General features: G+C 45.1%; 1 protein-coding gene across 3 annotated transcripts in view; it reads left to right on the top strand.

Moving 5' to 3' along the window:
* TBL1X (transducin (beta)-like 1X-linked) overlaps positions 1–26,698 on the top strand; it is a 260,115-nt gene that overhangs the window by 178,839 nt on the left and 54,578 nt on the right. For 2 of the 3 annotated variants that reach the window (XM_011950906.1, XM_011950907.1), the window contains one exon: positions 13,017–13,124. In XM_011950906.1, the coding sequence (XP_011806296.1) occupies positions 13,067–13,124 (58 nt within the window). In that variant the 5' untranslated portion in view covers positions 13,017–13,066. Of the gene's footprint in view, positions 1–12,368; positions 12,514–13,016; positions 13,125–26,698 lie in introns of all 3 variants that reach the window. The other variant, XM_011950905.1, reaches the window with a different exon arrangement.

The following is a 26,698-nucleotide window of genomic DNA, read 5'->3' as shown; positions in this document are numbered from 1 at the left end:
TGAAACTTATTAGAAAATCATGGAGATTGCTATGTGTAAATCTGGTGAGATGCTAAGGTTTCCTGACTAGCAAACCAAGTGTATGTGCACAGGTGTCAAGAGTTGAGAAGCCCATAGCCCAAACTAGAACTGAGACCCATGCCTCAAAAGTTCTGTAAAAGTTACCTTATGACCTTTTGGTACATGGAAATTTAGTTTCGTTTTTACTTAATTGTTATTTAATTTTCTGTTTCTTTCTCTAATGCCTTTTTAGTTTTTTTTTTTAAAAAACAAAAACCTATAGAACTTGGGCAATTTTAAAGCATAAAGATAGAATTTTGAGAAAGCTTTTTGATTTACTATTTTAAGAGAACCAACTGGAACTAAAATGATAGACTTAAATTTAATTAAAATAAGCAGCTTACTGTTCGAGGTACTTTTGTTTAAAGCCAGACATACACATATGTAGATTGTTTTAACAAGTTACACATGTATAAATATTTTAATGAAAAGTAGTTTGTTTGTAAAAACAAAATTTGTAATGTATTAGTGAATTTGAATTTTCTGACTGGCTCTTTCACTCGGTATGTTTTCAAGGTTCATGTGCATTGTGGCATGTGTCATTTCTTTTTATGTCGGAATATTCCATTGTGTGGCTAGATTATGGATAGAACGTATTTGATTCATGCATCAGTTGATGGAAATTGGGGTTGTAGTTCTCTTTTGGTTGTTATTAAAAATGATGTCACAAAAAAAAATGATGTCACGAACACACATACACAAGTTTTTTGTGTGGACATATGTTTCATTCCTCTGTGGCATTTACTTAGGAGTGGGTCATGTGGTACCTCTGTTGAACATTTTGAGGAACTGAATTTTTCCAAAGTGACTGTTACACCAGTCAATATTTTTCGAAATGCCATTGAACCATATTTTAAATGTCAGAGGGAAGATGGGAGGGGATCTTGATCTCATCAGTGTTTTGAGTGGGTTTTATTTCAGTACTTTGGGAACATAAGCTTCAGTTTCATTGAATCCAGCACACGTTGAATTTCTCCTGTGCATGAGGTATCTGTGTTTGGCTTTCTACATGACTGAGTGTTTTTGTAGCCTTTGATAACTTGTGCGGTTTATACATGCAGATAGTCATTTGGCATTATCCTCAAAAATGGTGCTCTGTTGCTATAGTTCATCAGTAAGGTTGGGAATAACCTGTGTAACATACTATTTCTGCCTGTGTTGCGTGCCGCACCTCAGAAAGTGAGGGCTTATAATGGTTTCCTTGAGGTGTGTGTGGTTTCAACACGTGTCCTCCTTTCAAAGGCGTCCATCACAGACCTTGGTGATAGTGTTTTTTGTAGTTGGTATGATTATGAGGAATGTTCACATTCAGGGGCGTTCACTGTTGAAGTTCTCAGGCAGGAAGATTCCAAGCCGAGAAGGGACTAGGCGGTTGTTCTCGGATGTAGAGGTGGGAAAATCTGTGGCAGAGCAGGAAGGACTGAGAGCAGGCTCAGCAAGCATGTTCTGTGATGGGCCTCATAGTTAGGGGCTTAGGCTTTGCGGGCCAGGCGGTCTGTGTTGCAACTGCTCTCCTCTGCCATTGCAGTGTGAAAGCAGTGTAGGCCCTACGGAAATGAAGGAACATGGCTGAGTGCCAAGAAAACCTTATTTATAGACACTGATACTGGGCTGCAGTTTGCTGACCCTCAGCTAGAGGAACACAACTGTTTTCTTTCTACCTTTTCTAATTGTGGCCTTTTGAGTTGGAGGCCACCTGGAGGGTGAGGCTCCAAGAGGCCCACCCAGGGGCCATGACGTGCTGAAGACAGAATCTAAATTGTGGTCACATAGCGAAGGCACTGCAGGTATTTGGGGCTCAGGACTTTTACATAAGGAATTTGAGGGCCTTTCTGCCACATAAGAGGGGGGGGCTCCGGGCCTGGGTTCTCACCCTGGGGGAATCTCCACCCCCAAGGTACCTGGGAATGTGTGGAGACATTTCTGGTTGTCACCAGTGGGGTAGTGGGTGCTACTGGCATCTAGTGGGTAGAGGCCCAGGATGCTGTCAAATGGCCCGCAGTTTACAGGACACCCTCCCCAACCCCTAAATGTCAATCGTGAGGAGACTGAGGAGTCCTGCTCACCGCTGCTTCAGTCAGCACTTTATTTTGTACTTGTTGTCAGTCATACGGCTGTGAAATTATAGGCTATTGGGGCATTTCATTACAAAATTTAGTACCTGTGTTTGCTGACATAAACATGAGGATGGTTGGACTCTCATCTACTATTTGGGGTTCATGATGCTTTTTGTTTTTTCCTTTTTTAAAAACGTCTTTGTCGTTTATTTAAATATAAGTCTCAAAAGTTGATACAGGCCAGGCTCGGTGGCTCACACTTTGTACTCCTAGCAATTTAGGAGGCCAAAGCGGGAGGATCACTTGAGGCCAGAAGTTTGAGACCATCCTGGGCAACATAGTGACACCCTCATCTTTACAAAAAATGAAAAAAATAATAATTAGCCAGAGGTGGTAACACATACCTGTAGTCCCAACTGCCCAAGAGGTTGAGACAGGAGAATCGCTTGAGCCTGGGACGTTGAGGCTTCAGCGAGCTATGATTGCACCACTGCACTCCAGCCTGGGCAACACAGTGAGACCCTGTCACTAAAATAGAACACAATGCTGATATAACACCAAGATTTATATGAGATCCAGTCCACACTGGGGGATGGGGCACCACCTGCCTTTCTATCTATGGAGTAAGCTTCAGAGTTTATTTTTCACAACTTCACAGGCCACAGCGTATGTGTAGGTGAACCCACTGCTGACTCCATCTACTGCCAGAAAGAGACTCATCATGCTCAAATGAAATTCTTCATATGTAGGTGAAAAGTCAGTGTCTATCATGACCAGAGTGCATGTATTCCCGAAATTTGTTTGAAGGCCCACTGCACATTGTGTAGAAACTGTGTTCAATCTATCTTAAAGATAACTAAAATCCATAAATTAATTTCTGGCTGGAAAATAGGTCATCATGGCTCTGGATATCAGAAGTGCTAGGTTAAAGACCACAGTCATCAGGAAAATAGGATGAGCTCCTGCTCTGTGGAAGCAGTAGCATCAGTGCCTTCCAAGACAGTCTGCTCTGAAATCTTGGGCACGTGCATCTGTGTTGAACTGCGGCCGGAGGAGGAGGGGATGAAAGGAAGACGGTGCTCTTTTTCTTACGTGCATCGTCCGGCTCCTGTGATGTGGATTTCCCTGGTAGTAGCTTGCTCTTGCTAGGTGGAGCATTTTCAAGAGGGCTTCCTTCCTGTCACCACAGCATCTGCCATTGACGTGCATGTGGGCTTTGGATGAAAGCCCCAGCCAGCCACTAATTAACCCAGAAGGGTGGCGGGGCACAGAAAAGACCTTTTCTGAATGCCTCATCACGGGGATTTTTTTTTTTTTTTTTTTTTTTAGATGGAGTCTCGCTCTGTCATCCTGGCTGGAGTGCAGTGGCATGATCTCTCAGCCTTCTGGGTTCAAGCGATTCTCCTGCCTCAGCCTCCTGAGTAGCTGGGATTACAGGCGCATGCCACAACACCCAATTAATTTTTTTGTATTTTTAGTAGACATGGGGTTTCACTATGTTGGCCAGTCTGGTCTCAAACTCCTGGCCTCAAGTAATCTGCCCGCCTCAGCCTCCCAAAGTGCTGGGATTACAGGCGTGAGCTACCATGTCCCACCAGGGATGATTGTATTCTGTGAAAAGCGGCATTCCTTTTCTAACACAAAACCTCTCCTCTGCTCTGCCCTCCCAACCCTGTAGCCTCATTTCCTATGTAGTTGTTGTCATACTGATTATCTCTGAAGACATTGCCAGGTTGCTTTTGTCTGTTTTGAGACAAGGTCTTGCTCTGAGACAAGGTCTTTGTCTGTTTTGAGACAAGGTCTTGCTCTGTACTGGAGTACAGTGGCGCGGTCTTGGCTCACTGCAGCCTCCGCCTCCGAGGTTTAAGCGATTGTCGTGCCTCAAACTCCCGAGTAGCTGGGAATACAGGGGTGTGCCACCACACGTAGCTAATTTTTGTATTTTTTGTAGAGATGGGGTTTCACTGTGTTGCCCAGGCTGGTCTCGAACTCCTGGACTCAAGTGAGCCACCATGCCCAGCCAACATTGCCAGGTTTTCTTTACATTTTAATAAATATGAAAATAGTCCATGTTCAGAGTAGAAAATACACAATATGTAGAAAGATACACATGCAATTGGGAGCCGTGCTTTTCCCACACAGCCCCCTGTCATGGACATTGCCCCTGCCTGAGATGCTGTTTTCCTGGCTGCATCTTACGCCACTAGTTTATTCCATATTTAAATGGAGGTGTCACTGCTCGGCATTGGAGCTCCAGTAATGAAGAAATAATTCTCTGATTATATTTATCATTTCAGACCACTGACTCCAAGTAAATAAATATAACCATAAAACTAATGGGAAATTTTTCTTTGCGGGGAATATTTTCTTACCGAAAGTATTATATATCTGATAGTGGGTAAATGGAGAGAAGTATATGAAAGAAAGAAAGCAACATAAAATATTTTTATGCATTTCTCCCCAAACTTTTCCTCTGTATGTGTTTTCCTACAGGTTTAGGTCAAACTGTAACCTTGTTGGTCCTCTTTTCTGTTTTGTTATCGTCCCCTGCAACCCAGTTTGGGACGTATCATAAATATCTTTCCATTAAGCTAGCTTTGAAATTTTTAACTTGCGCTGGAAGAGCACAGCGTTTAATGTCAAGCAATGTAACTTTCAGTCCTGACTTCGCTGGGATTTAAGTTGGTTATCTTCCCTAAGCCTTTATTTGTTAAACCTATAAAATGATAATAATAAGAGTAATGGTGATATTTATCTCTTGGAGTTATGACTGGTGAGATCGATCGTATCATGCACGTAGCACTCACACCTGATAGCTAGTACACAATACATGCCGTGTGTTGGTTTCTAAAATAATCTTCATGGTGGCCTGATAGTTCCCGTATGTGTTCACTGCCATTTATTTCATCGTGCTGTCACTGGACAGTGAGATTGTTTCAAGAACCACACATTGACTTCTTTACAATTACATAGGATGAAAAGACGTGCAAAGTGGTAAAACAAGCCTATGTCAGCCCCCAAATAAGCTGCTCCCCAAGCAGATGTTAGAAAAGCTGTATTGGGATTTATATGTAAACTTTATACATACATTAAAAATTCTGTCTTAAGCTAGCTACTGATTGTGAAATGAAAATAAACTCAGTTTACATCTGAGCAGAGAAAAGAGCCGCTGCCTCCAAGTGGGCAGACTTTGCTCATTTCCGTGAAGCTACTTGGAGAAAGAAGTGCCCTTTAGAGGCTGAGGTCAGTTCAAGCAGCTCTTCAGTGACCCTGGCTCGGTCCAGTCTGCATGGAGACAAACCCTAAAGACCTGAGCCTTGTCCAGACCATCCTTCCAAGCAATGGATTCTTCCAGCACAGACGCCAACAGCCTAACTAATAGCAGAAATGACACTCACTCTCTCAGGTCCCTTCAGAAACCAAGGGCTGCTTTAGAAGATCTTAAAAGACGTGTACATAATAGGGCAAATGACTGAAAGATAAGGCCTCCCCTCCAATGATGTCAGAGGAGCTCCCGTGCATTGCCCTTCCTGCAGTACACACCCCCTTCATCAGCTTATGCTTCCTTCCCTGTTTCAGAACACGGCTGGCCTCTTGGCAAGAAACGAACTTGCCCTTTCTGTCCTTAACTACCAGCACCAGCTCGCCAGCAGGCCCCATGTGATTCTACTTTTTAAGATAATTAAAACAGCAATTAAGATTTTGTTATTTGGGGCCAGTGTTCTCCCAGAGACTGATGGCATATTGAGTGCTCTAACTACATACTCAATGAAATGAAACTCTTAAACAGCCATTTCTCCTGGGACTAAATTCTGAACTGTTTTGTGAAGGGAACTGCGAATTAATAGGACTTTTGGCCACCTTGAAAGCAAGGCTTAAAAAAAAAAGAAATACTATAAATAATTTCCCCTTCAGCTTCTTGACGGCTCTAAACTCCAAATTATCACTTATATTGAATTACTTATCTTTAGCAGAGAAACTTCAGAAATGCCATCAGCCCATGCTCATTTGTTCTTCTTTGCCTTCTTTAAGCAGCACAGGGAGGGAATGTTGTGGCTTTAACCCAAAGTGGAAGGTGCTGCTTTCCTTTTTGCGCAGTCACAACTCCAAACACCTCCAATCAACCTAATTGAAGGTGTCTTTAATCAAAGCTGGGTCAGGCAAGAAAATAAACACAGTTGCTCTAATTAAGACTCCCCTCTCCTCCCCCTCCTGCTTGGGGCCAGGGAGGAGCTGTGAGTGCTGCCAAAGCTCTCCTTTATTTTAGAACTGGAGAAACTGGAAAACATCCACAGGAGTTCTGAGAACTCGAAGGCTGGAAGCGGATGCTGTTCGGGAAACCGGTTAGGTGTTAGAATGCGGCTTGTGTCTCCAGCTGTACATACTAGAAAAGAATGCCCAAACACAGGCCTCTGGTGGTAGTTCTTTTTGGGGGGGTTTGTGTGTGCCACCTTGCCTGCTTGACATTGCTGATGAGCCAGGACGAGGAGTCGAGCCCTGAGTGGTCATGGACAAGGCAGGTGTGTGTTTCCCTGATCCTCTCCTACTGACCTTTCAGGTCTCTCTTGGGGAATTGCTGGAGGGGCTGAGATACCAGCTCCCACATACTGGATATTTTCTGTGCATTGGGCTCTGCATAAAAGCATTGACTCCTCACACTCTCCCTTGACATAGGGGCTATTTTTACTCGGTTTAGAAATGAGGAAACAGCCATGTAACTGACCCTCCAATCCCAGGGCTGGAAAGTGGTAGAGCTGCCCCTAGAAGTCAGGGTCTCTGGCGCTTAGCCAAAGGCTCCGTGAATCCCACATCTTTTCCTGTTCTCCGTGGCTCTCAGGACATGATCTGCCTTATCTCTAGCCAGTAAGACTATACGGATGGGGACTCGCACTCTGATTTACCCTAACTTTATTGTAATAAAGTCATAACTGTCATAAGAAGTAATAGTTGCAATAAAAAGTAGTAATTATAATAAAGCATGAACGTTCCAAACTCCATGTTACTTGTCCACAAAAAATTGTTCTTGGCACAGAAGACAAAGGCAGACTTCTCCTCACAGACTACATAGCTGTCAGTGGCACTTTGCTTTGAACCTTGGTATAGAGGGCAGTCCTCATGCCCTGGGCTGAGGGGTGCATGTGACACATCGTTAAAAGTCAAAAAACATTTTCGTAGAGCAGGTCCTCCCCACATGTCCACACAGAGCTCCTGTGCTTCTCTCCTCTTTCTCTGACTTCTTCCAAAATCATGGGTCTCGTCTCCAGAATTTGACTTGTCTTCCTTCCAAAACGTCCCTCCTCTTCCATGAAGAAAGGTGCTTGTGGACTGGCCTTAGGAAATGTCGCCCAGACAGGAACGGCACACCAGTGTGCCATCACTCAACCCAGAAACGAGGTTTGCAGTGGCCTTCTCTCCGCTTGAGAGTTCTGCTACACTGCAAGTACCACTATAATATTTATTTGTGGGAAATTAAACCACAAAGCCCTGGGTGGGGGATCCATAATTTACCATCTTCCTGTGAAATTTAGTTCCGGTCTTGGAAAAAAGAGGAGGAGGAATTTTTATTCCCAGCCTTGTGTGTGTGGTGAGGTTTGTCTGGAACAGTGGTTCTTGCAGAGGAATACTGGCCGGGTATTGACTTGACTCAAAAAACTGAAAAAGATCCATGAAAACAAGCACCACCTTCAAGTGAGCCGCTTAGAGGGAAGCACAGCCGAACACCGGGACACCCGGCTGATGGACGGTTTCTCTTGATTTTGGTGTGATGAAGCCCACAGAGCTGAAGGACATTAAATACAGCTGTTGGGGTTAGGGATCCATTCAGAGAATATTCTCATGCTTGTATCTAATAATCTAAGAAAATATATGTAGATTCTACAATTTTTGGAATTAGATTTTAAAAGAAAAATAATCATTTAAAAGCTAGCGAACTAAATGTTTGTTGGGGGAGAAAAGTTTGATCCAAATATTATAACAGTCTTAAAAAATTAAAACATGTTCTTGAGATGGAGCAGTCAGTCTTACCAAACAACATTACATCCTGGCTCGATTGCAGGCCAGAGATAGTTTTTGTTTTGTTTTCTCTGCTGCTTAGAAATCAAAAACCCTTTAGAAAGTTAACAGTGTATTGGGGAAAGCATTCCAATCCTTGGACCCTAACTTACTATACATTTAAAGACAGTGAATCTGTGATCAGAAAGCAGAAAGCCAGAGCTGAAGCAGAAGGTTTTCTAGTTGGAAGAAAGAAAGATGCATAAAGCAAATTAGAGGAATGGACTATTAAAAATGGCCTGTAATCCCCATCTCCTCGGGATCTTATATTCTCATTCTCCATAGTTCTATACAAACACATGCACAGACACCTGTATTTATCACAGATGCTCCTGGGGTGGGGAATATTAACCAGGCTATGTATACAGGTGTTTCATCTCCACAAATCAGGATATCTTCTCTTCTTTTGAGTCAAGATCTCACTCTGTCACCCAAGATCTCACTCCACCCACTGGAGTGCAATGGCATGATCATGGCTCACTGCAGCCTCAGCCTCCTGGGCTCAAGCAAACCTCTTGCCTTAGCCTCCTGAGTAGCTGAGACCACAGGCATGTGCTACCAGACTTGGCTAATTTTTTTATTTTTTTTGTAGAGACGGCGTCTCCCTATGTTGCCAAGGCTGGCCTCTTAACTCCCAAGCTCAAGCAATCCTCCCATCTCGGCCTCTTAGAGTGCTGGGATTACAGTCATGAGCCATCACGCCCAGCTGGTACATTTTCAATGGTCAGGTCACCAAGCGGTGTCTGAGCCTGCACCAGTTGCCTTACTTTATAAATGGAGTTCATTTCAAACACAAAATGCTCATTTTTCCTCTAAAGAGCAATGGTTCTCGGCCAGCTGCAGTTTTGCAATGTGGGACATTTGGCAACGTGTGCAGGCGTTTTGGGTTGTCACCACTGCGAGGGGGTAGGCGGAGTCCAAGGATGCTGCAGAACATCGTGCTGTGCCTGGAACAGGCTTGCTTTTTTTTGTTTTTGTTTGTTTGTTTGTTTGTTTGGTTCTTTTTTCCCAGAGTAAAAGAGGAAAGGAGCTAGGCAAACAAGATGGGAAGCTGGGGTGTTTGCCAGGTCCTGCCAGACATAGTTCCTCTCTGTGCCTCAGTTTCCTCATCTGTCACATGCAGAGATGAGATGAGATGCTCTCCAAGATCGGTCCTTTCCAGCTGCCCTCAGTGGGAGGTGGCACCGTGCCCTGCTTCCCAGGCTGACTCGTCCTTTGTAATTCGCATCCTTTCCACGGGGCTCCGGATTCGTGCCACTCCTGCTAGCCCTGTTGCCCTGTTCCTAAGCCTGTCCAGAAATCCTCGGGACTAAGTGAGGCTGAAGCTATAGCGCTCTGCTCTTCCTACCTTTTTAAGAGGTTCTTACATTTTAAAACTTCAATTTTTCAAACACTCACTGGCCTACAGAAAAAGATAAAATAAAAAGCTGTAATTGTGAAAATGTAATTGCTCAACTTCAGCTCATGCTCCAGATCAGTGATTTTCTCTTTTTAGCCGAACTTCTTTATAATTATTTCCTTTAGTTTTATAATAGATTCTTCAAAATTAATTTCAAAAGTCCTTATCTACAGTCTTTCACAAATGTATGTATAGCCTAGAGAATTTTGGTAATAATTTTGTAATACATTTATATTGAGATTCGTAGCTGCCAGCCTTTTTTTTTTTTTTTTTTTTTTTGAGAAAGGGTCTCACTTCCATTGCCCAGACTGGAGTGCAGTGGCATGATCGCGGCTCACTGCAGCCTCGACTTCCCAGGCTCAGATGACTCTCCCACCTCAGTCTCCTGAGTAGCTGGGACTACGGGCGTGCACCACCACACTCAGCTAGTTTTTTTGGGTTTGTTCGTCTGTTTGTTTTGTTTTGTTTTGTTTTTGTAGAGTCAGAGTTTTGCCATGTTGCCCAGGCAGATCTCAAACTCCTGGGCTCAGGCAATCTGCCTGCCTCGGCCTCCCAAATTACTGGGATGATAGGTGAGCACCACTGTGCCCGGCCCAAGATGTGTTTTCAGTCCATTCTTTTTGCTCCTCCTAGTAACCCTTCATAGCAACCAGCCTTCCATTGTTCAGTCACCAGAAGTTAATGATAGAAAACCAGAGATTTCCAGCTGTGCCCGATGTAGAGAGAAACCTAAACTCTATACATTTGCTGTTGGCACTGTGTTGCCGCAGTCACTGCAGCACTCAGCATCACCAGAAGCCTGCCCAGTGCTGCGACATTCTTTAGATAGATTTTTGTTGTTGTTTTATTTTGTCTCCTTAAATAATATCTAACTTTTCATTAGGTCATGCTGTGATTTCCTAGCTTCTTTAGTCTCTAATTTTCTTCTGCATGCTGGCTTTGGAGAGACCTCTCCAGAGTTCAAGCACAGATCCTAGGACAGATGTGTATTTTGACTGTCAAATTTTCATTGCAGGATGTGCAGAAGTACAGAAATGGCACCATATTAAGCAAGGAAGATAAGAATTTTCGAATGACAAAGTTCTGGCAACTATAAAATAAAGTCTATTAAGAGTGCAAAGTGAGAGGTGGAATGACGCCAGGGCAGCTGCATTCATTATCTCTTGCTGGATAACAGACGACCACACGTTTAGCAGCTTGAAAACAACACACATTCATTCTCTCACCGTGGCTGCGGGTCAGGGGTGCAGGCACAGCACGGCTGGGGCCACTGCTCAGTGTCCCACAAGGTTTGGTCCAGGTGTCAGCCGGGCTGCACTCTCCTTTAAGCTCAGGGCTTTTCTTCCAAGCACAGGTTGTTGGTAGAATTCAGTTCCTGTGGCTGCAGGACTGAGACCCTCAGCTGCCTGCAGGCTGCCTGCCATTGCCTGGACAGATCACACAATGTGGTGTTACTAATCACGGGAGAGAAGTATGGTCAACCTTGCCGTATAATGTAACCTAACCTAGGGAGTGGTGCCCCATCTCCTTGACATATTCTGGAAGCAAGTGACAGATTTTGCCCATCCTCAAGGGTCGGGAGTATACCAGGGCAGGACTTTGTGGGGGTGAGGTATGTCCCTGGCGGTAACCACTACTTTGAATCCTCCTATTAAATGTCAAATATCTTCCAACTTGAACATATACTTTGCACTTTTTTCCTCTGAGCAAACAAAAACTTAATCCTCATTCAACAATGGAAGTTTTGCTGCCTGTAAAAAGATACTCGAAAATGTGTGATACAGACACCGAAGGCAGTTCCCAAACAGCCTAAAGATGTTTAGTGCTGGCTGGGGGTGGCGGCTCACGCCTGTAATCCCACCACTTTGGAGGTCTGAGGCAGGTGGATCCCTTGAGTTCAGAAGCTCAACACCAGCCTGGGTAACAGCAAAACCTTGTCTCTACAAGAAGAGCCAAAAAATTAGCTGGGCGTGGTGATGCCCACCTTTGGTCACAGCTACTCGGGAGGCTGAAGTGAGAGGATTGCTTGAGCCCAGGAGGTGGAGGTTGCAGTAAGCCCAGATCATACCACTGCTCCCCAGCCTGGGCAACACAGCAAGACCCTGTCTCCAAAAAAAAAAACAAGACAGAAAAAAGAAGAGGCCAGGCGTGGTGGCTCACGCCCGTAATCCCAGCACTTTGGGAGGCCAGGGCAGGCAGATCACGAGGTCAGGAGATCGACACCATCCTGGCCAACATGGTGAAACCCCGTCTCTACAAAAAATACAAACATTAGCCGGGTGCAGTGGCAGGCACCTGTAGTCCCAGCTACTCGGGGAGGCTGAGACAGGAGAATCCCTTGAACCCAAGAGGCGGAGGTTGCAGTGAGCTGAGATCGTGCCACTGCACTCCAGCCTGGCAACAGAGCGAGACTCTGTCTCAAAAGAAAAAAGATGTTTAGTGTTGGTGACATCATTGACATTAGTTGTGGCCTTTCTGGGGCTGCCCAGCTGTTTGGAGTGAACAGCTCTCACTGATTTATGAATTCTGGTTTGTTCACAGACAGCAGAGTTCTTTCCTTGCTTGTTCCCTTTGGGCTGGTTTGCTCTTGTGTCTAACCGGGTGGTGTCTAAGAAAACCAGACTCTGTCTTGGCTGTCTCACACAGAAGCCCCTGAACATTTTACTGCCCATCCTCCCTCCCCAGATTTCTGCCTGCCTTCTGGGCACCAGAAGTCTTAGCCAGACGGATACAGCGGGTTCTGTGGTGAAACACAAATGACAGAGGTGCTCCCTGCCTTCTGTGTTCTGGTTTTCCACCAGGAGCCCTGGCCTCCTTGCAGAAACATCGAGGTGACATGTAGCATGACCGAGCTCGCTGGCGCCTCTTCATCGTGCTGCCACCGCCCTGCAGGAAGAGGGGCCATGCAGTCAGTCTTGCACCACTTTCAACGTTTACGAGGGAGAGGTACTGCGGTTCCTCCTGTGGCCAGGACCGTGTGGTCACTCTTTGGGGGTGTTGACGTGGCCGCGGGTGTACTTGGTCACCTCTCCATGTGTCCAGAAAAGTGCTCAGGGTTGAATTCAGCCATGTCTGCCTGAATGCACTTTGGGATTCCATTCCTGCCGCTTACGGGGCGCACTGCAGATCCCTGCATGCACAGAGCTTTACTGAACACAAAGTCAGTTGTTCATTGCCGTGCTCTGTTGCCCCTATGTGGTTTTTGCTCAATTCTTCCTTGGCCTTAGGAAACAGGCCAACTCTTGTTTTTTCGGAAAACATTTCACCTGGGCATGTTTTTATATCTATAATTATGGAATTTTTATGTAATCACATAATTACAAAATATAACACAATCAGATGTTAATTACCTTCGTGTGTATAATAGCATGGATTATTTTCTTTAATCATCTCAAAAAAAAGAGAAAAATACAAGCAGTGTTTCAATACTCTCTTCTCTTTTTGAACAGAGGGTGGCTCCCACTTCATCAACACCTCATCGCCGCGAGGTGAGGCTAAGATGAGCATAACCAGTGATGAGGTGAACTTCCTGGTGTATCGGTATCTCCAGGAGTCAGGTAAGAGGCTTGGTTTTCTGTTGGGAGGAAATTTATCTTCAGCATCTCACAAGCAGAAGGATCAACGCTTAATTCAAAACCAGGCTATAGAAGAAGAAGAAGAGCTAAGAAGGTTCTTAGTGCTGATGGGGAGAAGAGAAGGTTCTGGAACTGTGCCATCCCCAGGTGGAAAGAGGGAATGTGTTCTTTCTTCCCTTGACACTTCTGTGCAGATGAATCAGGCGGGAATCAAGAGCGGTTGTGGTGAATGTGGAAAGGACGGAAGCAGTGTGGGGCCCTTGGCCTCCACCTCGGCAAGGGCATGCATGAGCTGGGGTGTGTGTTTGAATCTCTTCAGTTCTGCTCCAGAGATTTATTCAGCTCTCCAGCCTCTCCTACTCCCCGCCCCCAAATGGGCTGCTAGGCCGTTTTCTAAAACTTAGGAATCGTCCTAGCATCTTCCAACATTTTTGATGACCACTGAGACATTACTTTATGGTTAGTAAGTAAACAGCCAATCACATGTATTCCTTGTTGACAAAACAGACCTTGAGCTGAGCAGTTGCCCTCTTCCGCCAGCAGAGAAGTGGCAGGAGGAAGCCACAGAGCCCAGGGCTTGGGTTCTGGCCTGGCTTTTAGCCTGGGTTCGTGGGATCCCTCCAATAAGTCATTTAGTTTCTAGAGTGAAGGCTTATTTTTTACATTTTAAAACTTAGAAGATACGTAATTTAAGACTTACAAAACAACATTGGTGCCAGACGTCCTGATAGCCACCTACCCATTCAACTTAAGAACAAACCTCTCAGGTGCATTGGAAACCCCGCCCATGTTTGCCTCCCCCCTTCCTCGATGATAATGACCCTGGTGGGCTTGCTGGTTGTTATCTCCACGTGTTTGCTACACATAGCCGTTTTCCTAAGCAACATACAGTGCAGGTGAATTCGTTTCCTGGGGCTGCTATAGCAACGTACCGCAAACTGGGGTGGCTTAAAAAGAAATATGTTGTCTCCTAGTTCCTAAGGACAGAAGTCCAAGATGAAGGTGTAGGCAGGTCGGTTCCTTCTAAGGGGAAGTCTCTCCTGTGCCCCTGCCTGGCTCCTGGGGCCTTGCTGCAGTCTTTGGATTCCTTGGCTTGTAGGCACATCACCCTCGTCTCTGTGTTCAGCTTTGTCCACATTTCCCTGTGGTAAAGACAGCTTGGATTCGGAATTTACCCTCCTCCAAGACAACCTCATGTTAGCTATTGTTTTTGAATACAGCAATAATTACATCTGCAGTGACCCTGTTTCTAAATAGTGTCACATTCTGAGGTGCACTGTTGGTGAGCACTTCAACCGGTGAATTTGTGGAGGAGGGGGCACACTTCAACTCGTAACAGTTGGTTTGGGATCTTTTTAAGCTTCGTGTCCTTGATATGAGATTGTATATATTCTGGAACTTGATTATTTGAAAAGGAAACTCCAGTTCCTAGGCCTCCTCCTCCCAGAGATGCGTGCATTCGATTTGAGGGAAAACCAGTCTGCGATCCTCTAGGTGTGGGTTCTCTCACAGCTGGCCTGGTGGTAGGGGAGGATGTAGGCATTGGAGCCACACAGAATGGCTCGAGCTCTGATCCTCAAACAAGTCTGAGTGAGGCCTCTTCATGAGAGCCTGGGTTTCCTTGACCAGGCAAATGTGGTCAAGTATGTCGGGCATGTAGCGCATTGTAAGTGCGTGCCTTCCCCACCCAAGCCTGGGTCTCTGTCCCATGCACTCCCAGCTAGTGTTATTCATGGAAAGTACGCGTTCTTTCTGCATATATATCAGATGCCTGCGATTGGCTGTTGCCAGAACATAGTATAAGAAATTGGTATACAAAACAAAATAGGTACTGCCTCACCCCTGGAAATCAGGGAAATGATATCCGCTCTGCTAATACGTCAACCTCAGTTCTTAGAGCAGCACAGGTGGTCTCCCGCCTCAGAGCTCAGAGCTTTCCAGAAGTGCCTGCAAATGGAAATCACATGTACCAAACCCTGATTCCCCGTCGACTTGTGGCATGGAATTTGAGATTCTTTCCATTTAGCAACACCTCTGCACAAGGACACGATGAAGGCCAAAGAGACTCACAGCTCTTGTGTAAACAAGTCCCAGGCTGGAACTGTCGGGTGTGAAGGACCACGTGCTCCGTAACCTGGAGACAGCCATGCTGCTGGCTGGTCCCCAGGGCCACAGAGCATGAGCTTTGCTGGCTTCTTGAAATAAACACAGAAACCCCCATCCCTCCCCAGAAAGGTCGGCTTCCTTATTCAGTGTTTGTTTATGAAGCTTCTGTAACTAGGCAGCTGAGAGGGAGAATCGGAGCACAACAATGCATAGACCTTGGCAAATGTCAACTTTGTGTAACATCTGTGAGCTCCATTCCCGATTCATCAGTGTCACTAAAGTATAATAACACTTCTTAGGCAGAGTTGATATTGAAGAGAGAGACTATTGCACTTTCTTCAGCTCACTATGTGCATTGTGGAACTTTTTAGAGCACCCTACAAGGTTATATTCAAAGGAAGAAGGGAGCAAAGAAATACTTAATGTTGAAATGTTCATTCTGGAGTTATTTTCTGTTTGTCTCAAGTCCTACAGTTTTGGTTAGGTCAGTAGTCATTGAGCCCCCATCAAGAAAGCATACCTTCTCAGCCTATCGTTCTCTCCCTTCTACCTTAAATAAAAAGGAAAATATTTCCCTGATCATGCTTCCTCCTCAAGCACCTGTACTCTCATTCCTGCACCTCACCAAACTCATTAAAAACAAGTTCTGCATCTCAGAAGATGATTCATTCCTCAACTCCTTCCAGTCTGGCTTTCTCCACTAGAAGTTGTCAGTAAATTCTGGGTTCCCAGATCCAGTGATCTTAGTGCAACTGGCATTCCTCCTTCCCTGGTCATCTCTCCTTACCTGTGTGTGGCAGGAAGCGGGTGGGGCTGGGGGTGGGCAGTGAGGAAGGGAGTAGGTGTTTCCCTGCAGTGCAGCAAGGACAGCTGCTTCGTGGAAGGTCTACTTAGAACACTCAACCCCACCTTCCAGGTGCAGTGACAGACAAGTTTTTCAGAGTCGCCAAGCATGTAGCCTGAGCCCTGCTTCTCTACCCTGGACCCAGCAAACCAGTTGCCATTCCTGTCCATCCGTTCATCTCCTTCACCAGTGTCTCTCTTCCTCCCCTCTGCCAGTATCCATGGTGTCAGTTAGGATGCATTAGGCTGCAAGGAAGGGAATCCTCAGTGGAGCACTGATGACCTCAGATAGCAGGGAAGCAGGGTGTTGAAGAAGGATCCAAGACACATCTCTTCAAACTCGGGAAAGAACCTCAAAAACAGACGTGTTTTGTTCCTCTGCCCACAACAGGCAGAAGTCAGGTCATCTGGCTTTTAGCAAACCACATATATTTCCCTACCTGTGTGGATTAGTGGATTTTCATTGTTGCCCTTGTTACTTGTCCAAAGCAAGGGCTTTGCCCATCAGAAGCACTCAATGGATGTTACCCACAGGTGACGTCTCATAGCAGCAGACTCATGGCAGTCTGAAAGAGGAAACTAGTTAAAGCAAGAATGTTAAGTAGTAGGGAACTTCTGCATTACCAAACTCTAGTGCCAAAATGGATTTGTTGGGTTTTGCATGAGTTCAGCAGTCTGGCTTTGACAGGTGAGATGGTTTGGCTGTGTCCCCACCCAAATCTCATCTGGAATTGTAGCTCCCATAATTCCCACATGTCATGGGGAGGGACCCATTGGGATGTCAGTGAATCATGGGAGCAGGTTTTCCCGTGCTGTTCTCGTGGGAAGTGAATTCAAGTCTCACGAGACCTGATGGTTTTATAAAGGGGAGTTCCCTTGCACACCTTCTCTTTCCTGCAGCCATGTAAGATGTGACTTTGCTCCTCATTCACCTTCTGCCATGATTGTGAGGCCTCCCCAGCCATGTGGAACTGTGAGTCCATTAAACCTCTTTCCTTTATAAATTACCCAGTCTCAGGTATGTCTGTGTTAGCAGCATGAGAACGGACTAATACAATGCGTGAGTCCATTGGCCTCTGTCTTACGGGATCCATTGCCCGGTCACTCGTGCTATCTGGGCAGTTTTTAAGAATCACATGGTGGCCATGTGCCTTTCCCATGAGCTCATGTTACCATCCCAGGAGAAGAGAAGCAAGGGAGCGAGCCCCTATAAATGTGCACAGCCTGCACCTGCTGTAGTGAGCAGCTCCCCCAAATGCTTGGGGAATCGTGAGTTGTTTGCCCCCGCATATTTCTGAATACAGCAAGGAAAGTGGAAGTCCATTTTCCACTTAGTATGGAAAGAGAGAAAATTTGGCAAGTGAGTCCCTGTAAACATATTATTTCCTCTGGGACTTCATCCCAAAATCCAAACTATAAAGCAAACATGTTCTCCCAGACCCACATTTTTAGCATAAATTAAATAATTCACAGGAACTTGCAAAACAGTATGAGGAATACAGGGGAACAGAACCACAGATTCAAACTGAATTTAACTGAGAAAGAGCTGCCTGCAAGATAATCGGGTGATAGATTCGGGGGAAAGGAAGGTACTATGAAAAATTTTGTTTTTTGAGACTCACTCACACTGAGGGTCTCACTCTGTTGCCCCAGGCTGGAGTGCAGTGGCACGATCACGGCTCACTTCAGGCTCTACCTCCCAAGCTCAAGTGATCCTCCCACCTCAGCCGCCCGAGCAGCTGGGACTACAGGCTTGTGCCGCAAGAAATTATGCCCAGCTAGTTTCTTATTTTCTATTTTATTTTACTTGTAGAGACAGGGTCTCACTGTGTTGCCCAATCTGGTCTCAAACTCCTGGGTTCAATAGATCCTCCCACCCTGGCCTTGTAAAGTGCTGGGATTACAGGCATGAGCCACCACATCACCTGGCCAAAAAGATTTTTTCAAGAAAGAGAAGATACTGTCTGAAGAGGAAAGAAGGAAGGAATGTATAGAGCTGGCTTGAGCATAATGAACACACAGAGCAGTTCTGTCATCCTCAAAATTGCCTTGTGTCCCTTTGTACTCAGCTCCTCTTCCACCCCCGCCCTGCCCCTGGCAGCCACCACTGTTCTGTCCCTAGAGTTTTGCCCTTGCGAGAATGGCATAGAGATGGCATCATACAGTGTGTAGTCCAGAGAGTGTGACGTCTTTCACTCAACCTCATGCGTTTGAGATTCATGCGTGCTGTTGTGTGCACCAGCCATTCATTCTTGAATAGCTAAGTGGTATTCCATTTTGAATGCTGTTTCCACGATTTGTTTATGCATCCTCACATTTGCTTGCATTCTTTCCAGGTTTTGGTGATTCCAGCATAAAGCTACAAAAAACATTTTCATACAGATCTTTTGTGTGAACGTAGGTTTTCATTTCTCTTGGGTAAATATCTAGGAGTAGGGTTAATGGGTCATGTGATAAGTGTAGGTTTCACTTTATCAGAAACCAGTGCATTCTTTTCCATCTAAGGCAGAGGCAGGACACATCATAAACATGAGTGGTTTTATAGAGATGAGCTGAGTCACAGAGCTCCTTTGCCTGTCGCACAAGGCATATTGGAAAGTATGTAAAGGGATATTAGCCCTGGCATATATATCTGCAGGACGCTCATGGAGTGTGATTCTTCTTTGAGAATTTGCAGCTAGCCTACTGGACTAATTTCATGAACCTGTCAGGGTCACAGTTTCCATGGGCAGACATGAATGTAACCCAGGTCGACTGAGTGACAGAGCGTCCTTGTTTGCATACCTTCCCCTCCTTAAGCAGTGCCGTTGGTCTAACCTTCTGCTTAAAAACAGAAAACTCTATACAGCCTCATCAGTCCTCCGGTGGATACACCCAGGCATCTGGGCGTGGCAAAGGCCGGGCTTCCAGATAGCGCGATTCCGCAGGCTGGGCCCTATGGCAGCCGCGAAAGCTCTCTGTGCATTTGCCCACATGCGCATGGTATCAAAGTCATCAAAAACCCAGGGAAGTATTTCCCTACCTGGAGCTTTGTGACTGATGTCCACCCACTGCCAGAAACAGGCAGATGAGTAATAAAAACCATGTGATGATGGTGGTGGCAACAGTACTGAAGAAAAAGCAACACAAGTAGAAATAGAATTTCACTAATGTTGTGTCCAACACAAGGACGTTACCAAGTTCTGTGTCCATGACGGCAGTAACTTTAAACACCGTAGCTACTAAAAGGAGCTTGTCGCCATAATAAATGGTAAAAATTCACTTCTCACACATGCTGAATTCCCAGAGTGAGGAACTTCTGACTTAGCTGTGAAGATTTAAAGACCCTAGAGGATGATTGAAAACTCCTTATTCAGTGGAACTTATGTTCTGATTTGCCCTGATTTGTAGCTGAGAGGCCAATTTTTTATACATATTTCTTGCCTCCATTAATGTCACCAAACATGGGTTATTCAGACTGAGAGTATCACTAGTTATCAAAAGTGAGCGTCTACACTCTGGGCACTCTGTTTTCCTAAGGAGCCCATTTCTGCACACACAACTACCTGGGTAGAAGTAGGCATGCTTCTTCTGGTTACATAATGTATCTATGGCTGTGTTATGTGTCATCCTTGCTCATGAGGGGGATAGTGCTACGGTCCCAACGTTTCTGTCTCCCCAAATTCCTGTGTTGAAATCCTAACCCCCAAGGGGATGGTATTAGGGGCTGGGACCTTAAGGAGGTGATGAAGTCATGAGGAGAGCTCCTTTGCCCCTTCCAGCATGTGGGAACACAGTGAGAAGGCGCCGTCTATGAACCAGGAAGCGGGTTCTCACCAGACACTCAGTCTGCCACGTGTTGATCATGGACTCTAGCCTCCAGAACTGAGAGACACACATGTTGTTTATAAGCCACCTACTCTATGTATTTTGGTAAAGCAACATAAACAGCGTAAGATAATAGTGAAATAGTACATCCACATGCCCAGACTTTCAGGGTTGTGAATATATCTTAGTGACATTTGTCATTCATTTTGTGAAGCTTCCATGCCAAGAAAATCATTAAGAAGAAAGATTTCTGCCCAGTGTGGTGGCCCACACCTGTAATCCCAGTACTTTGGGAGGTTGAGGTGGGCAGATTGCTTTGAGCCCGGGAGTTCAAGACCAGCCTGGGCAATAAATACAAAAATTAGCCAGGTGTGGTGGTTCATGTCTGTAGTCCCAGCTACTCAGGAGGCTGAGGCAGGAGGATTGCCTGAGCCTGGGAGGTCAAGGCTGTGGTGAACCATGATTGTGCTATTACACTCCAAATTGGGTGACAGAGTGAGACCTTGTCTGAAAAAAAAAAAAAAGAAAGAGTCTTGCTGGGTGACACACTTCACCTGCAGTGCTTCTCTCTGGTGGCGATGCCATTCAGGTGAGTTAGCGTAAGAGGAGTGCATGGAAGAGTGAGACCTCAGCGGCCTCCTCGTTCCACAACAAACCCAAGCACAGATAAAAGGCTGTGCTGAGCGCCCAACACACAGCAAGGTTATACTGTCCAAAAAGAGTACCTGGCAGATGACCCAGCAAGTTCACAGCGGGTAAGCTGGTGTGGATCTTGGTTAGAGTGAGGTGGGGCGCAGGGAAAGGTTCCCTGTTCTTCAACACTTTCTACAGAAGCATGAGACTGAGGGTGAAGTGGTCCCCTCTGAAAAAGCACCAGGTATCTTGTGGGGGCCTGATGCTGAGGGATAGGTTGTAGCTCGTGCCCTGTAGAAGAGAACACTGCTCAAAGTCAACCAGTCTGGATTCAGGAGGGGTCTTGGGAGCTTCAGTCTGTCCGTGGAAGAAGCACTTCCCTGAGGCTTCCCTGTGTTCCAGTGCCCTTCATATCCTAGGCCTCTGAGCAGGGTGCTGTCAGTTGAGTGGGTGGTTCCCCTCACCTCCTGCCAGCCTGGCATTTCATCATCCTCGAGTTTCTGCCAGAGTGGAGGCCGGTCTATGTGCTGGGCTGATTCCTCCTGTTGCATCTGTGAGCTGCTATTGTGAGGATGGTGGCTTGAGAGAGCTGAACAGAAAGACATGCCCCCTCCTTTCCAAGACTGACCTCACACTGTAGAGGAGCAGTACAGGGTCCTTTAGAAATCCTCAGCGGCAGCAACCTAGATGTCCATTGACAGAAGAAATTCCATCAACAGAACGTGTCCATCCATACAGTGGAATATCATGACTCAGCTTTGAAGAGGAAGGAAATTGTGACACAGGCTCCAACACGGATGACACTCGAAGACATTATGCCAAGTGAAATTAGCCAGTCACAAAAGGCAAATACTGTAGGATTCCACTTAGAAGGGATACCTCGAGGAGTCTAATCCAAAAAGACAGGCAGTGGGAGGGTGGTTACTGGGGGATGGGGAGAAGCGGGGGATGTGTGTGGAGTTGCTATTTAATGAGTACAGTTTCCATTTTGCAAAATAAAGTTCTGGGGATGGTTGATGGTGATGGTTGCACAGTAGTGTGAATGCCCCTAATGCCACTGAACTGTGCACTTAAAAATGGTTAAGATGGAGGCCAAGGTGGGAGGATCACTGGAGGCCAGGAATTCAAGGCAAGCTTGGACGACATAGTAAGACCCTGTCTCAACACCAAAAAATAAAAAAAAAAATTCAAAAATTAGCCGGACATGGCTCACACCTGCAGTCCCAGCTACTCAGAAGGCTGAGGTGGGGGGATCACTTGAGCCTGGGAGGTAAAGGCTGCAGTGAGTTATGATCACACCATTGCATTCCAGCCTGGACAAAAGAGTGAGACCCTATTTCTCTCTCTCTCTTTTTTTTTTTTTTGAGATGGAGTCTTGTCTGTTGCCCAGGCTGGAGTGCAGTGGAGTGATTTCGGCTCACTGCAAGCTCTGCCTCCCGGGTTCACGCCATTCTCCTGCCTCAGTCTCCCAAGTAGCTGGGACTACAGGCGCCCGCCACCATGCCTGGCTAATGTTTTGTATTTTTAGTAGAGGCGGGGTTTCACCGTGTTAGCCAGGATGGTCTCGATCTCCTGACCTCGTCATCTGCCCGCCTCAGCCTCCCAAAGTGCTGGGATTACAGGCGTGAGCCACCGCACCCGGCCGACCCTATCTCTTAAAAATTTTTTTTAAAAAATGGTTAGCACGATAAATTTTATGTTATATATATTTTACCATGATTTTAGGGGAAGGTCATGGTATTATAGGTGAGAAGTTCCATGTGTAGATTGTTTTCAGAGTTTGTAAAATTAGTCTCAAAGGGAAGAGAGAACCACCTGTATTCACAGTAACATTAATATTATTAATATTACATGATAAGGGCTTTTTCATAGTCCTATATCAGTGTTTGGGGCAAATCCCCAGCACAGCTAGTATCATTTGTAAGCTACATTGGTGTCTGACAAAATCTGGTTATTTAAAAAATTAAGCAGAAAATAGTGGCTTATTTATAATAACAATATTCTGGACATATGACCAGTGTCCCTCAGTGGGCGTAGTTGAAGCAAGCTGTGGCAAGTCTGTGCCACAGAGCACCGCTCAGCTGTGAAAAGGAAGGAGTTGTGGGTAGGCGCAGCAAGCTGGAGGAACCCCCAGGGAAGTGTACTGAGTAGAACAGGCCACGTCAGAAGATTGCAGACTGGGCCGGGTGCGGTGGCTCGTGCCTGTAATCCCAGCACTTCAGGAGACCTAGGTAGGCAGATCACTTGAGATTAGGAGTTCAAGACCAGCCTGGCCAACATGGTGAAACCCCATCTCTACTAAAAATACAGAAAAATTAGCCAGGCGTGGTGGCACATGCCAGTAATCCCAGCTACTCTGGAGGCTGAGGCAGGAGAAATGCCAGAACCCAGGAGGTGGAGGTTGCTGTGAGCCGAAATTACACAACTGCACTCCAGCCTGGGCTACAGAGCAAGACTCTGTCAAAAAAAAAAAAAAAAAAAGGGAAGAAGAAGATTGCAGACTGTATGGTTCCATTTGTAGGACATGAAAATATTCAAGTGGACACCAGATCAGTGGCTGCCACAGATCTAGAGTAGGGATGGGAGGCAGTGCTTACAAAGGATGATTGTAGGGAGAGTTCTTCTGTGTTGATGAAAGAGTTTGGTATCTTGACTAGAGACGCAGTTCCACAGCTCTACACGTAGAATCAAACTGCATAGGTGATACATACACAACCAGTGAGTGCAGTGCAGAAAGGATGACGATAGTTTGTGTTCCAGTGAGCACCTCCATCCTATCCTGCCTCCTACTTGGTGGCGGTGGTCCTCTTTGACAGTAGTGTCAGATGCCAAGATGGGAGGAGACAGGATGAAAGGTGCACAGCAGTTCACTAGTTTTGCAATTTCCCCTGAGTCCGTAGTAATTGCAGAATTACTTCATTGTAAAAAAGACTATACCAAAAATGTAATTCAGCGTTTCTATTGTCTGCAAAGCTGTGTGTGTGTGATAAACGGTGGTCCATAATGCAAAGGCAGCCAAGACATTTTTATTATATTTCGCAGGTCGTTAGCCATATTGCAGGCCTAGGGCTGGGTGGGAGTGCTCTCTTGTGTAATGGATTCGAGTGGCAGCACTATTAACTGAGAAATGGATGGTCACAGAGACACTATGGGGCCATTGAAAACAGAAGAATCAGCTGGAAGCAAACAGCAGTGACATGTCATACGGACATTGCTTGAATGTTTGCAGATTGGGGACTGTCATCTCTGGGTGGGCTGCATTTTTACTGGGGGAAAAAGTCGGTGCGTGGCTTCTCCCCTGCTCACTTACCAGTGAGTCTTAGAATGCTTCTAAAATATCCACTTAAAACCTTCAATGTGGAGGATTCTGTTAGATTTATGTGTTCAGCCTGAGAGAAGTGGGCAGATTTGAGGGTCTTAACTTCTAAAGATGCTGTGAATGGCCACAACATAAAATGCATCAACTCAAGATTTTCAGCCCATTCATTGAGATCAGGGTTTCTTGGCCCTGACACTATTGACAATGGGGGCTAGATCGTTCTTCATCTTAGGGAGACTGTCCTGAACACTATAGGATGTTCAGCAGCGTCCCTAGCATCTGCCCACTCTCTGTTACAATGGGGAGAGAGTGGGCAGACATTTGTCAAATGTCCCCTGGTGGGTAAAATCAGCACCAGTTAAGAACCACTGATTCATATCCTTTAGTTGTAGGATTTTTTTTTCCTTCCAACTAGTTTTTCCTGGGAAATGGAGTTTCAATGGCATTCTGATTTTTTGCCCTTCATCTTATGTTCTTCTTGGACTGCATTTTGATTCCCTCACCTGCAGAACTCAAATAGACTTTCACGGTAAGCAAAATGCAGTCCTTGTTATTATTAAAATTTTGCAGGTATTTTTTCCCTTGAGGAAGGAGAAAGTCTGCCAGAAGCATTCTCTGGCAGATAATAAAATAATTGAGAGTAGCAGACTTTCCATTTGATTTTTCTTTTTTTGGCTTGGCTCCTGGTGAGTAAGTTAGTTAACCAGGAAAAGGGTGTTACTGAAACTGCCTTTGCAAATATTGTAACAGAAGAAATTATGACAGTGAGAGAAATCTGACATGGCTGACTCCATCTTGTCTCTAGCCTCACAGGCTAGCTGTCTTTGCTCATTCCTGTTAAAATCAACTTAATTAAAAACTGATATCCAAGATAGATAGATAGATAGATGATATCCAAGATAGATAGATAGATAGATAGATAGATAGATAGATAGATAGATAGATAGATAGATAGATGGATGGATGGATGTACATGTATGTAAAAGGCTGTGGTGCTTTTTCGCTTCTTAGATCTTGTTTGTTTAAGAAAAATTTTTCTTTGTTTTTCTTCTCAGTCAACTGAATTATTTCCCCAGTCTGTTTTATTGCCACTCTTGATGCCTACATGAGAGGACCTAAAGTAATTTCTGACAGCCCAGGACTCCTTGGGAAAAACACAGGAGGTGCCACATACCCTGTGTTTTCCTCATGGAACCCCAGGATTGAAGGAGGCTAGATCCCTCTCAAAATCTAAGGCTCTCCTCCGTGTTACCTGATACATTTTGACTTTGGGAGGTATCAGAAATTACTTTGCAGGAAGAAGAGCTTTTAGCCTGTGTATGTAATAACTAGGTAGGAAATATACTTTAAGGTAGGGCTAATGGCAGTTATGGAGGGATACTCAGCTCTTTGCACTTTGGGTTAGAGAAGCATGCTCTCAGCCACCTAAAAGGTGTGGAAATATTTCTACCCCACACTGAAAGATGAGACTCGCTTGGGGGATGGGCTGATTGGGTTTGGATTGCCTTGTAGTGGAATGCAGGGTAAAAGCATTGCACTCTCTTCTCCCATTGCATTCCCCTCTTTTTGGGGATCCAAGATGTGGTATAAAAATGGGACCCTTAATTTGGGAGATCTGTTTTTGCCTTCTACCTATGCCTGCTTTTTAGGCCCTAGAAACTACATGCTTTTCTGGCCCTGTTCCTGTAAGGGCTCCACCCTGAAGCCAGTAATCCAATTAAGAAACTTAAAAATTGGCAGATAAAAAATCTTACAACTACCGGATCCCCTTCTGTGTATTTATATGTGTTGTGTGTGTGTGATGTCTATATAAAACATGTTAATGTTCCTATTAATTGACTTTTAAAGAAAAGTGCTAAAAAAAATTGTCAGAAAAATAGAAACTTTAATGTGTTTAGGTCATGTGACTCTGATCTTTGAAAAATAAAGGCAATTTAAAATATTATTGGTAAAGTAAAATAAGATATCTTCAACGTTTATACATTTGCTCTAAATTAGGCAGATCGTATACTGTTTGCTAGATACTTTAAGCTCATAAACTGCTTCTGTGATTTTTAATAATTGTTTGACTTGTCTGTTTTACAGCCACTGGATTCTAGATAAGGCCTGGGGACACGTGGAAGTAGCCAGGTGCCCCAGCTAGGCGGGGAAGAGTCAGACGTTGTCTGCAGCTCTCTCTTTGTCCTGAGCTCTATAATCTGATTCATGGTTAAAATTGCTTACCTACCACATATTACACCGCAAATTAAAGCTACTGAGAATTAACATTGTAATGTACTGGAGAAACAGTTTTACCTATAAGGTATACAAGGAAAATAGAATGTGTTTTTGGTAAAATGTTATAAGAAGGTATGGAAATACGGTTTTTGTTAAAGGGAATGTAATTTTGTCTAGTTCAGGGGGTTTTAAGGATCATCTTAACCTAAAAGAGCAGTAAGACAAAACTGCAAGTTTTAACAAGCTATAAAGGGTTTGTGAAGGATTGTTCTTGTAAAGGAAGTTCTGTGTGTATCAGGAAGTTGGCTAAGATTTGAAGGAGATTATTTCAGTTTTCGGTACATTAAACATGAAAATAAAAGCACACTGATGGCAGGGCTCAAATCTGGGCCCATGTGTCTGAATAATGGTTTTCTTAGGAAATTGATCAGCTGTTTAACAGAAAATTATAAAGGGTTTTAAAAGGTTTTTGAAAATTTTACCTTATGGTCAGATGAATTAAGATTATATAGATTTGCCGGGCGCGGTGGCTCAAGCCTGTAGTCCCAGCACTTTGGGAGGCCGAGACGGGCGGATCACGAGGTCAGGAGATCGAGACCATCCTGGCTAACACGGTGAAACCCCGTCTCTA

This window comes from Colobus angolensis, unplaced genomic scaffold (genome assembly GCF_000951035.1).
Source record: "Colobus angolensis palliatus isolate OR3802 unplaced genomic scaffold, Cang.pa_1.0 Scaffold310, whole genome shotgun sequence".
In the NCBI taxonomy this organism is placed as follows: domain Eukaryota; kingdom Metazoa; phylum Chordata; class Mammalia; order Primates; family Cercopithecidae; genus Colobus; species Colobus angolensis.
This window is presented reverse-complemented; position numbering and strand designations above follow the sequence as displayed.